The sequence below is a fragment of the Glandiceps talaboti genome, chromosome 10 (genome assembly GCF_964340395.1).
Source record: "Glandiceps talaboti chromosome 10, keGlaTala1.1, whole genome shotgun sequence".
Lineage (NCBI taxonomy): Eukaryota > Metazoa > Hemichordata > Enteropneusta > Spengelidae > Glandiceps > Glandiceps talaboti.
The window spans coordinates 15034433-15048772 of NC_135558.1; the positions used below are offsets into that span (position 1 = coordinate 15034433).

The 14340-nt window shown below is 34.7% G+C and overlaps 1 protein-coding gene across 1 annotated transcript; it reads left to right on the forward strand.

Moving 5' to 3' along the window:
• The first annotated feature begins 1460 nt into the window (after positions 1-1460).
• Positions 1461-13480, forward strand: LOC144440544 (uncharacterized). Its single transcript, XM_078129921.1, has 7 exons — positions 1461-1625; positions 5536-5657; positions 6645-6711; positions 7307-7417; positions 8322-8510; positions 10220-10330; positions 12732-13480. The coding sequence occupies exons 1-7, from the start codon at positions 1461-1463 to the stop codon at positions 12918-12920; spliced, it is 954 nt and encodes a 317-aa protein (XP_077986047.1). The 3' UTR covers positions 12921-13480.
• The last annotated feature ends 860 nt before the right edge of the window (positions 13481-14340 follow it).

Genomic DNA, 14340 nt, shown 5'->3' on the forward strand with positions numbered 1-14340 from the left:
CCATCGAGTGATCCTACAGTAACAATATCTGGTGGTAGATTGTGCCATTCTGTGATGGTTCTAGGGAAAAATGAATATTTTCTTATTTTTATTTTATCTATTTATTTACTTACCGAAAATCATTGATTATACAAATGTGTCATTACAACTAATAAAACCTATATTGTCAACATTTAATGATTTATAGACCACATGCACTTTGTTATTGATTTATGTACCAAAATATATTGAACTTGAAGTGTGTATTCTTAAGATATAGCCTAATTACCGAAAATCATTAATTATGCAAATAGGTAACGAATATTCATGTTTATCAAAACCTAATCAGTTCTAGCCGCCATTACTGTAAAGAATATCTTAAGATTTAACCTAATTACTGAAATTATGAATTATGCAAATGAATCATTACAACTAAAAACTACATTATCAAACTTTATATGGTACGTGGACTTTGTTACTATCAATGTATGTACCAAGTTATACCAAATTTAAAAGGTGTTTTTTTAAGATATATCCTAATTAATGAAAACCATTAATTATGCAAAGGACTCATTCAAACTAAGTGTTACAACAGTAAGCTTTATGAGACGTGCTGTTTCTTATGTTTGAAGTATGTGCTAAATCATTGCGAATTTGACGTGTGCATTCTTCAGATATAGCCTCATATAGCCTAATTACTGAAAATCACTAATTATGCAAATGAGTTTTTATAACTACAAACTATATTTTCAAACTTTATATGACACATGCGCTTTGTTATCACCAATGTATGTAGCAAATTAGACTGAATTTCAAGCATGCACTCTTAAGATATAGTCTAATTGCCGTTAACCATTAATTATGTAAATAGCTCATTAAAAAAAACAATCAGTTCTAGCCATTACCCCAAATTTTGTTTGAATTGAGTCGGCCGATTTTGAGAAAACGATGACGTAGACAGATAGAGAGACAGACTTTTATATATAACCTGCTCTGCCATTGTTTATTATTTGTGTAAGATATTGCTGAAAACTCATCGACCTCGTAATGGTATAGTTCTGTTTGCAGGTGGAGTAAGTTTAGACTTGATTTTGACAGTTCTACCAGAAGAAATGAATCAGAATCAGAATCGAGTGACGACTTACTCCGTCTGTAAGCAGGATTGTTATACCACCATGGGGAGTGTTGATAGGTCGACAGATCAGCCGTTATGGTCGCATTCTAATCTCCATTATTAGGTCAGGCTGATATGCCCGCACCAATGACGTCATTACAGTCTCGATTTTGACAGCATAGTCATTTGAGATATTGTCTTGATGTGAACATTCGTGCACACTGCCTGACAAATGATTACATGCAAGAAACTTATTATAGTTCAGTCAAGGGGAACAAAAGATGTATGAAAGACTCTAGAGAACCTTGACATATGTGGGGTCAAAAGTCTTCCAGTCAGGTGATACTGGTACTGGTATTAACATATAATGGCAGACAAAGCAGCAGTACCAGTGGTCGACTTCTCGGCCTACAGTGTTGACCGACATTCACCAGATAGTGAACTTTTCCCAAAGCTGATTGATGACGTACACGATGCATTTACAACCATTGGGTTTGTATACTTGACAAATCATGGAATCGATGAAAGAATGGTAAGCACTTGAAACTAAGATATGACTTGCTACGAACATTGCACTGTGGGATTCATTACTTGTTTGCTTGTTTGTTTCCGTCAGCCATTTTTACCTCCTGTAAGGGTACTGGAGGTATTAAAATACAAATGTGTGTCTGTGTGTCTGTGTGTCTGTCTGTCTGTGTGTGTGTGTGTGTGTGTGTGTGTGTCTGTCTGTCTGTCTGTCTGTCTGTCTGTCTGTCTGTATGTCTGTCTGTCTGTCTGTGTCATCATTTTCTAAAATTCGGCTGGTTCAATTTTAATGAAATTTGGAATATATAATCTTTAGGGTAATAGCTAGACCTGATTAGGTTTTCAGCCAGATCGGTTAATGTTTAATTAGAGAAATTTGCATATTAATGAAATCAAATGATTAAGCAATATCTTAAGACTGCATACTTCAATTTCAATATAATTTAGTATCTTCATTATAACAACATACATTTGTCCTATAAAATTTGACGATGTACCTTACAGCGTTAACAAATAATTACCATAATTAATTGTTTTGGTAATTAGGCTATATCTTAAGAATACATACTTCATATTCAACATAATTTAGTACATACGTTAACCATAGGAAAACACATATGTCCTATAAAGTTAATTGATGTACCTTAAATTGTTAATGAATAATTTGCATAATTAATCATTTTCGGTAATTAGGCTATATCATAAGAATACATACTTCAATTTCAATATAATTCAGTACACCTGTTAACAATAACAATCGCATATGTCCTGTAAAGCTTGTTGATGTACCTTTCAGTGACAATGAATAATTTGCATAATTAATTATTCTTTGTAATTAGGCTATATCTTACGACTGCATACTTCAATTTCAATAAAATTCAGTACATACATTAACCATAACAAATTGTGTATGTCCTATAAAGTTAGTTGATGTACCTTACAGTGTTAATGAATAATTTGCATAATTAATGATTTTCAGTAATTAGGCTATATCTTAAGACTGCATACTTCAATTTCAATACAAATTAGTACATAATGTTAACCACAACAAAGCATGTACGTCCTTTAAAATTTGGTGTTATAGCGTACAGTTTTAATGAAAAATTTGCATAATTAATGATTTTAGGTAACTACGTTGTATCTTAAAAATGCAAACTTCAAATTTCGTATAATATGATACATATATCAACCATAATAATACGCACCTGTCCTATGAAGTTTGTTGCTACAACTTTTACCTTTTAATGAGTATTTTGAATAATGAGCGATATTCAGTAATTAAGCAGTATCATGCACTCTTCAAATTCCGTATAATTTGGCACATACATTAACTTAAGAAAGCACGCTTGTCCAAAAACAAAGCCTGTTACCATAGTTTTTATTTTATTTTAATGAGTTATTTGCATAATTAGTGATTCCCTTACGGGAGGCATTTAGTTTAAATCTGGTGTTATTTTGCAAATGTCTGTGTATTAGGTGTACTTCCAACAAACAATATACATTGTACATATAATCTTCGGCTAATTCTCACTTGGCATATATGATAATTATTTAAGTGGACAGAACTGCCATACTACTTGGAGATGTCAATGGCATTATTCCAAAAATTCTGACTTTTAATACTTTCTTCCGGTAAGGGAGCGATCAGTTTTTACGGCCGGGTGGGCCGGTGACTTTTTGTTCATGTTGTACTTAAAAATAGTGCTCCCCCCCCCCCTGCAATTTATCCACAAAACAACCCAATTCAATAAAAACTAATTTAAACTTAAGACAGCTGCGGCTTTCCATACATGTACACGCATTGACCAGTTTGCAAACTTCAAGGCACTTTTTTGTCTTGTTCAAAATTATTCAGTTTAATATGGCACTGACTCAAAACTCCCATCCCTTCATTGAAAAAACTGCCAATTTTAACGAAAATATTTTGAGCAGGTTTTGAATAATGAAATGTGGTAAATGTCGTTGATTTCAAAATAAAAATTAAAAAAAGTCATGAAAACGTTTTCTGTACTACAGCTGTTTCAAAACCAGATTACTATTTCAATTTACTTACTACTGGCTATGTTGTCCAGTAAATTGCTGACAACATGATAGCCTTGAAATACATTCTAACACCAAGGAAATGTAATATTATGATCTGCTAACAAAATAGTACTCGCAGTGTAATAAAGTCACTCAATGTGGACACTAGATTTAACATAATACAGGGGAGATGTAAAATCTAATTTTCATCATAACTTTGCACTGTGTTTGTACTATGGAAGTCCTGGCTACAGTAGTAACCCTTTGCCAGATCAATATCAAACAAGTCTGTGTTTATAACTTTAGTTATCAGTCATTCATATAATATATTCCACGAGAATCCGAGTAATATTGTTTTTATCTTGGAATATATGGTAGTTTATGGCGTAACACAATATTAATACCAACATGACAAAAGGGGGATTCATATGTAATCTGGTAACATGCATTAAACTTGGTGATGGTCACAGGTATCAGAGAATAAGTGAAACACAAACACAGAAAGGTTATGTTTGATAAGAAGACATGTTGTTCATACTATAGTTATGCCAATTAACAGTTCAGTAGTTTGTATATGTATGATAAATCAACACGCTAGGGGCGATATCAATAGTTAAAAAAACTAAATTCTTTAAGTAAGGCCTCAGAACCCCTTTCCCCCACCCCCTTCTAACTAAATTGTTCAAAATTTAAAATTGTTGCACACAGCACAATCAATTTCAAATCAGTATGTAGTATTATGTAGTGCTTTGAATACAAAGCCAGTTGGTAGTGAAGAAAGAAATAACACTTTAAATGTATTTTAGTGCCATGCATAACAAAAATTCTTCCATTTGACATTTCTAGAAATGTTTGTATTGGGGCACAAAACAGATTTCATTATAAAAATAAAATCTTCAGATGAGACGTCCTCTCTCAACCCCTCCCCCGATTTGCCCCCCCCCCCCCGGCTGTAAAAACTGATCGCTCCCTTACAAAGACACATCAGGTTAGCAACAAACTAAAATGTATCGAGAGAAACTATGCTTTGTATTCAAATATTGAAATGCTTTTCAGTTACATTTTACATATCGACAAGGCGTGCTTGAAGGCAAAGTAAATCGTGGTGCTGCAAATTGAAGAATGGTGGTATGCAGATGTTGAATAATGGGAATTCGCGAGATCTCGGAGACATCGATCCCCTCTGAGGATTTCCTCTCGACCCGATTGCCGTTTAAAACCGGTTCCACGTCATCATTGACTCCGGTTCTGAGAGGGAATGTTTCCGACATCTCGTGCACTACGCATCAGCGATAAGGAGTGGAGTAAAGCGTTTGATTTCGGGGGGGGGGGGGGGAATTAGGACCCAGGATTCAGGAAGTTTTCCTTTTCAACAACTATGACAGAAAATGCTTTTTTCGAGAGCAACTAGATCAAATTGTTTGTCTACCTAGGTAAAGCAATTCTTTTGAAATATAGGCTTCAAATTTAACTATTGTCGTCATGTCGTCGCGTCATATACAATATTTCAGTTATATACATAGGTAATAACATGAAATATTTAAAATAAAATGACTAAAAGAATGCTTTCTGGGTTATTTGAGCATGTCGAGGTGAGTTTATAATTTAAATTAAAATATAAGGGAGCAATCACAGTGTGGATTTCATTACCCCCCCCCCCCACCCGGTCCTAGAATATTTTTAAATTGAAGGAATAAAGAGTGCATCTGGTGTCACTTTAACATGTCAAGGTGATAACGATACCCTCTTCCAATCACAATTAGAAAATGAATACCGCGACCCCCCCCCCCCCCCACGAAATCAAATGCTTTAAATTATTACCCATAATGGCTCACTTTTGGCTGCTTATAGTGTCCGACTTGTTGCTTCCTCCGTGTGGTATCATTATTTTGCAGATAGAAAATGTTTTCACGATTTCAAGAAAGATTTTTGAGTTACCCCCAGACGTTAAGATGAAGTATGCCAGACCACTTGACCACTCCATTAACCATGGGTATGTTGGGATTGAAGTTGAAGCGTAAGTGCAAAAATTTAAAGTGGCTAAATAACACAGCCATTTCTCTGACAGTTTTAATTCAATAAATCAGTCAAAACAACACTAATAGAAAAACTTAGCTAGGCTAAAAGAAAGAATTGTTTGTAGTCAGGACATTTTGTCTAAAGTGATGCAACGACGCAATTGTTTTGTTTTTATTCTCTGTCTTTTAGTCTACTATTTATGGCAGTGACTGTTCTTTTTATTTAGTACTTTATAGCAAGTGTGTATGTGGGGGAGCTTGTTCATGATTGGCTCTGAAGTAGGGAGGGGGGTATCTTTGTGTTTTCCCTCGGATCTGCAGATTGCATCTGCTGGACACACGAATGAAAAGCTTAAGGGTATTTAAGTGATGCGCAATTCTTTCATTTTTTTGGCCTTACAAATGTAAAAACTTTGACTGTCGCTGTATGTACATGAAGTGACAAACGCACGTACTGGTACATTTTGGTTATCCCTTTTCCTCAAATTATTTATGCATGGTGACGTTTCAATAGATGGAAGAGCCACATATGCAGTGTTTGACTTGACGTATGATTTGATTATCTGTGTTTACCCAGATTTATGTACAAATCACTTCCCTTATTTACTATTAATTTTATAGAACACATTTTGCAGTTTCTTCCAATTTATTGAGTTACACAGGTGAACTTGGTATATGTTTTTTTCACATTACTTTTCATCACGAAAAGCATAGCAAAGTTGTTTCAATCATTAACAAAATCAAAATACTTAACACTTTTTCATCTACATGGCATCTTCTAAAAGTGTTTCCATTGCTCAACTTTTTCTTTATCTCGATAATTTACCTGGCAAATAAGAAACATTACAGGCTTTTTAATTTTTGTCATTGAAAATAAGTTCTCTTTTGAAGTAGATTAATATGTGTGGCTTGACAGGCGTTTAATTGAGAAATCGTGTTTTATTTTAAGCTCTTCGATTTTTAATGACTGATTTTTTCGTTTTCAGAGCAAATCCATCTGAAAGACCAGGAGACTACAAGGAATTTTTTGACTGTCAGCGATTGTGTGATCAAGTAGGTACTAAACATTGATCAACAGATGCTGGAAATGTGTTTACATGGTTATGGCCTAGTTGTCATAAACTTTAATTACTACCAAAATCAAGAGAGTATAGACTTTCAATTAGGTGGCACAGTGTTGTTCACATCTCGAACAACGTTTTTTGTTTCGAATTACACAAACAAAATACACACTCTGATACCACGTACATAAAATGCTACTCTGTTTGATACAGGCACGCTGAAAACCACTAATAAAATACACAGCACTATTAGATAGGAAGATTGTGGGATAAGTTGCTTGCAACATTTTGTCTAAGTGAAATGAACTAAGGTGCCACCATGTAATCATCAAAATGCAGTCGTCAAAACATTGACGCCTGTCGGCCGTATGTCTAGATCTGTATCTAGTTGCAGTATGTTGAAATGACTTCTTTCTTTACAGACGACATATGGCAAGAAATTACCATCTTACTATTTTGGGGTAGAATATGCAGTTTTATTAGTTTATGTGTGTTTGTTCCAAACAGGACAGGAGTACGTTACCTTTCGAGTGTGATTGACACATTGTAATGGACATTGTTGTTGTTTTTTATTTTATTTTAAAAAGACACCAGACGAAGTACCAGAATTTAAACAGGCAATGTGTGATTTATTTGACACATGTACAGTGCTGTGTAATAGACTGTTGGAGACAATGGGAAGAGGATTGAAATTGGAGGTATGTATCAAAGTTATTTGAAAATATAACATACAGTTATCACTATCCAGGGAATGGATGGATGTACATGCAATGGGGAAATAAAATGAGATGAACGGATGTATGTAAATCAAAATTAAAAAAAAACAAGCCTAAAATAGCTGTAACTGAATGACATGTTTTATTTGCTGACGTATATACACGTATGTACAGTCACCTGGGGATGGAGCCTTAGAATTACAATGAAAGTCATAATATATGAAATAAAGCATTTCCTGGTTTGACAAAACTTACCAACATTAATTCTTCAGAATCTGTAATCTTCTGGCACGACATACATATTCTCATAAACCTAAAATCACAACTCTATGTATTGGTAAGGAAATATCGCAAGCTCTACCCAGGTAGATATTTCTGTATCATGGACCGGCACACTTTGCCAATAGACTGCCATGGTCTAACTCAAAGTACAATTTTGGAGTTTTATATTTATGTAATGAAACCTTTTATTATGGTAATTCACACTTAAATGTTTTTTAACCCCACTACTGATCTCATTTCCAGAGACTGCTTGGTAACAGTTTATAGCACAATTGAACTGTATGGTTGAGATAGAGGTGCTATAGGCATTGAAAGCGTCTGGCAGTCTGTGTTTCTCAATCACTGCCCTTATACTACTTCCTCCGACGTCACTGAGATGCTACGTTTTCATCTAAAATGAAAAATTAAAGTCTTTTTTTTTTCAGGGTGATGTAAAATAGGTGATAGTGATTCTAGTCCCTCGGTATTTAGCAGGATACCAAAAATGTAAAAACTATAATGTGCAGAATATTTAAATTGATACAACTTAAACTTGCACCCCTACTCTGTACTAAAAGGGTTGAGAGGATTTGTTCCCAATAATTGTTTTTGCATTAACTTTTAGGATCCATTTTTGTTTGTGAAAGCAAATAAAGGTGTTGGTACAGCTGCAAATCATACATCGATGAGGACATTGTATTATCCACCGATTCCTGATAATGTACAACTTAAACCAAACCAAATACGATGTGGGGAACATTCTGATTATGGATCTATTACACTCCTCTTCCAAGACAATCATGGAGGACTTGAAGTAAGTATTTTTTGTCACGAATAATTATGTGAGTGTATGCATAGTGACTCCGGTCCAATGTACCAACTTTCAGCTTCACTAAGATATAATATATTGAAGCTAACACTATTGCTTATCTAAGCTATTGCAGGATAGTGAACTAATTGCATTAACAGCATGGCAACATCTCTCATAGCTGATTTTTCACGTCACTCCACATTCAATCTTGTTTCTAACTTGATTACTGGGTGACTGTATCCCCACAACTAAGGCAGCACTATCAACCACTTGTATAGTATACCACATGCAGCCAACATAATTATAGTCTGTATATAGTTAGAAACAAGCTGGCTATCTTCAGTACTATTTTATGTACGGACTGTTTCGAATGTCAATAAGCTCAGAAACCAAAATTCTTTCATCTATGTCAGGAGCACTGCCCCTAAAATTGAAGTTCACAAGGTTGCATTTGATACTAGGTTGGAATATGTTTCGCTTTGCCGATGGATGTTTGCAGTACTTGAAGGAGAAGGAAATAATTAAGCCATGTCGGGAAGTAATGGCTTTTGGGTTCTGAAGAACAATTTCATAATTTTATAATTGTATACTAATTACATTACAGATTATTTGCTGAGAAAAAAGGAATGGGGACCATTTTCTCAATCACTGTCCATATTAAGGCCTTCGCATGGGCATTTGAGTTAGCAGATGTGCATATACAACATCAGAACGTTTAATACTTATGATTGTTTCTCTTGAAGACACGTTTGAGTCATGACTATTTATGTTCAGCTATTATGTATGTCCTCTGATTCCAATGAGGTAATGCATGACCATGTCAAGGAGTTAATCTAAACAATGAAAGAGGCAATTTATCTTGCCATAGGCGCATATGTTATGTACAATTAAGGAAACCATTGTGTGTTGCTGCAGTTTATGAAAGGCTTGGTTTAGGCTATATGATAAAGTTAATGTTGGTGCTATGATCTACACTCCACATAGCTTCGGTTAACTAGACTCTCACCGCTGAGGGCTATAAACGAGACCACCTGCAGATGAGAGTCTGGGGAAACGTATAAATGCAAAGTCGCTCGCACCGGAAGTCACACATCTTCCAAGCCTTGGAGAATGGGCCTACGAGGTCTGTTTATTGTAATTAAGATGTATCAGTCGCTTGAGACATTATAACCTGTACATTATTAAGGAGACTGGAGCGTGTTCAGCCTGCAATGTTGGACGTAAAGTATCCCCCGCATGCATTCCTCTGGGAAAGAGATCCGGTGTAAGTGATTGTGATTGTATTTCCCTAGATTTTTGTCCTGGGTGGTCTCGAAGTATAGCCCCTGCGGTGACAGTCTTGAGAGATTAGACTCCATGTGAAACAGCTATTGCAGCTCTAATTAAAAGTATTGATATTATGCTTAAATATAGCCATCAGTTTGCCAGTAATTAGTCTTTGAAATAAATATGCTAAGACATAACTGGCGACTAAACAGACATTCTTTTTTGTATTTCATTTGTAGTTATTATCAGTATTGTTTTTTTTAGTTTAAGAAGTGACATTTTATTTTTTTCTCAACATATTTCAAACACTGGGCCAACGGTAACATGTTGAAGAAATAGCAAATGGGAATGATCTGAAGAGCTGTAATGAATGTACAATTCAAGTGCCCCCAATGTCTGTATTTCACATTTAATACTTACCTTTGTTTTTATTTTCCTCCCACGAGATCAAGACGAAAGATGGCATGTTCATTCCAGCTACTCCCATAGAAGGTACAGTCATCGTGAATATCGGAGATATGATGCAGAGGTGGACCTCAGATAAACTGGTTTCAAATGTAAGAACCGTGTTGTAAGAACACATTTTGTGGAATATTATGTATGGTTTAATTTTTGTTAGACTTCAACAGGTGAAGCTCAAAGGTTTAATTTCAACCATCCATCCATCAATTCATTCTTCAATTCATTCATTCATTCATTCATTCATTCATTCATTCATTCATTCATTCATTCACATGATTGTTTCAGTCTGCATGTGTGTTTCCTGGTTCTTCCGTCGGTCTTTGACATGCACCAAGTTTTCTTTAAATGTTGGCATAAAGGTGACATAAAAATATCATGCTGGGCACATGATATTTATCGGAATTTAGACACTTTAGTGCAACAAATGGTCTTCTATGTCTTCGAGAAGACTTTGCAATAATTGTCCACTATTTAGCTCTATATTCATTTGGCAAATTCCCATATACTTGAAATAGCGTTTATAGTAATTACCTCTCGTAAGGGGAGATATTTTATGCTTATGTCTGTGTCTGTGTCTGTGTCTGTGTCTGTCCGTCTGTGTCTGTCCGTCTGTCTGTGGACATGATATCTCAAAAACTACTTCATCATTTCTAATGAAACTTGCTGCACATCTATGGTAATGACAAGAACTAATTTGATTTTGGTAAAAATCCAATGAACATTAATTAGTCATTTGCATAATTAAGGATTTTTAGTAATTAGGCTATATATCTTTGGAATGCATACCTCAGATTCAATATAATTTGGTACATACATTATATAATTAAGCATACCAAAACGCATATGTACTATAAAGTTTGTTGATTTAGCTTAAAGCTTTAATGAATAATTTGCATAATCAGTGATTTTCGCTAATTACGCTATATCTTAAGCCTGCATACTTCAATTTCAATATAATTTAGTACATACGTTAACCATAATAAAACGCATATGTCCTGTAAAAGTTTGATGATATAGCTTAGTTTTAATTAATAATTTGAATAATCATTTTCAGTAATTAGGCTATATCTCAAGAATGCATACTTCAATTTCAATATAAATTACTACATACCTTATTCCTTCAGCATAACAAAGCTAGTTCAGTAATTATACTATATCTTAAGAATGTACTCTTCAAATTCCATATAATTTGGCCTATGAACTGACCATAACAAAGAACACTTACCCAACAAAGCCTCTGTTAGCATAGGGTTTTAGTTTTAATTAGTAATTTGCATAATTAATGATTTTCGGTAATTAGGCTTTATGTTAAGAATGCAAACTTCAAATTTCATATAATTTGGTACACATGTCAACAATAACAATGCACACATGAAGTTTGTTGACATATCTTTTATTTTTAATAGGTAACTTGAATAATTAACTATCTTCAGTAATTAGGCTATATCTTTGGAATGCACGCTTCGAATTCCATATGATATGGCACATACAACAACCATGAGAAGGCACACACATCCTCTACAGCCTGTTGGTATAGTTTCTTAATGTTAATGAGTAATTTTTATAATTAACAACCTTCGGTAATTAGGCTCCTAGTATATCTCAAGAATGTAAACTTTAAATTTCATTTCTTTAAATTTTGATGTGCAATTTGCATTTCAATTTTGATAATCAGGCAATATCTTTGCATTCCTACTATACAGTGTGTTGGCCCAAAAATATGTTGCCCATCGTCAAACATCACCGCCTTCTACGGTGAGTCTTATCAGCCAACGCCGAAAGCGCGATTGATCTAGCTTCTATTCAGCTTAGAATCTGGATCACTGTCGTATTACATGTAGTATTAGTAAGAAATCTACGAGCCAATTAGAGTACCCGTTACATATAGCTAGCCTGTTTCCTGTATGGAGTCTGTTTTTTTCTATTGTATGTGTTGTACCTACACTGTCGACAGTCCTTCGTGCCTTTTTTTGCTACGTTTCATCTAAAACAAAGTCATCGCCTGGCTCCAAAGCACTGAATACTAACGTGTACTGATAGGAACTGTGTTCGGCACTCACAGCTTGTGCCTCTGGCACTCGCTGTTGCTAATCGGTTATAATATTTATTGCTCCGAATCATAGCAAGACGACGATTTTTAAGTTTTAGATAAAACGTAGCAAAAAAGGCACGAAAGACTGTCGACAGCTGCAGTTTAGTATTAATGCTGGTCGTGGCAGCCACGTTGGAGCGACGTTCAGATGTTTACATTGCCTGTAAAACGTGAACTATTAGAGCCTAGTGTTGATTGGTCAGATTCACATTACGTATAGTTCATAAATAATTAACATAACGACTTGTAGATAAGCGGATATAGTAGCTCTTCCGCCAGAGTATTATTTTTCGTTGCGTCAGCCTGGAAAAAATGTTCTGGCTTGCGAGAACGGTGTTGCCCTAATGGAAGGCATTCAGTTTAAATCTGGTTTTACATGTAATTCTGCTCATTTCTGTTTACAGGTTCATCGTGTCGTCATACCTGACAATGCAGCTCCCAAAACTTCTAGTCGACAATCAATGGCCTACTTCGGTAATCCTGATTCAGCCACTGTTGTACGATGTATCGATGGAAGTGACAAATATCCTCCATTAACTGCTGGTGACTATTTGCGTCAGAAATTTGAAGCGGCCTATTCAATAAATTATTAATTCCATAATGGATATGTAACCAGATGATGTTCTATCGCCTAACATCTGGAATGGAGACTACAACACTAAAGTGATCACAATTTCGTCAGTGGTAGTGTTATTACTTATGACCTGAACTATTGACCTTTTCACGTTTCTTTTATGAGCAGTGGGGAAGAGGGAGTTTGATTTATAACTTTTAGGATCTTGGTAATCAGTTTGTTATGCCCTAATTGGAAAAGACATTATTGGTTGCTGATGGTTTTGGGATGATCTCCACTAGTTTTGGGAATGTTAAATAGAGTGGTGTGTAGATATAGAGATTGTGTTGAGAGAGTGAAGTCAAGTGTGGAGATGTGGTAACTGTTATTTAATTGAGTTGAGTTAATTACATTAATGTGATTAAGTTAGTTTAGTTGGATGAGTTCGTAAACTTAATTACCATTTTGCAATTTATTCGTCATACACCTGATTTGAAAAACGAATTAGTTATATTATAGTCTCTGAATATATTAATTTCATTAAATTATTAATCTAGTTTATTATTTTGTTTTTAATGCTTAATAGTTAATTTTATTAAGAATTAATAGTGCTGTTATTGAATAAATTTCAAAATATAGTACCTTTGAATACAATTGGTCATTTTCATTCTTGTTGTATTTCATGACTTCTGTTTGGGTTAATGGACAATGGTTATGGGATACCTTGATGCATAGGCGGTGAATTTGATGAATTAATTCCTACCTCAATGGAACTCAGAATTCATGGTAAGTTAGTTCAATAAGACTTAAGAATGTATTTCATCTAACTGAAGTATTTAAATTAATTTAGCTGTATACTTGGCATACGTCATTAATTCATCAAAACTTACTTTGATCATCACGCAATCGTTGTCTCATTTGAAAGTGCTTTTCTCGACATGTTAACATCAACGTTGCACTGCAGGGTTGACCCTTCAGGCTTCAACTTCCCTTGTTTATATATTATATATGTATCACACTTGTTAGGTTCCTCCACTGACATTGCTGTTTGTACAAGTTTGTTTAAAATATGTTAAAGATAGTCTAGAAAACTCCTAATAATAGTCCTAACATGGATTAATTGGCAAATGAATAAACATTCAACAGTGTATGAAAATATGTCTAACAACAAGACCACGCCCACAGCAACAGTGAATTGAGGATGTATGTTGTAAAGTAGAGAAGGATTAAGAGCCCAGTGGATAGGCATTCAAAAAATGGACATACATATATCTAGCAACAAGACCACGCCCTATAACAACAGCGAAATGGTTTATATTACAAAAATATAAATAGGGATTATTAGGCAAGTGGATACACATCCAAAAAGTGAATGCAAATATGTCCAGCAACAGGATCATGCCCATAGCAACAGTGAAATGGTAATTTATACTTCAAATATAACAAGATCGATGGTTAGA

What these genes read in the sequence shown, in the direction of transcription:
- LOC144440544 (XM_078129921.1), top strand. Translation starts at nt 1,461, where the DNA reads ATGGCAGACAAAGCAGCAGTACCAGTGGTCGACTTCTCGGCCTACAGT. An exon ending in GTTGGGATTGAAGTTGAAGC is followed by an intron (nt 5,658 to 6,644) that starts GTAAGTGCAAAA and finishes TTTCGTTTTCAG; the next exon opens with AGCAAATCCATCTGAAAGAC. An exon ending in CAGATAAACTGGTTTCAAAT is followed by an intron (nt 10,331 to 12,731) that starts GTAAGAACCGTG and finishes TTCTGTTTACAG; the next exon opens with GTTCATCGTGTCGTCATACC.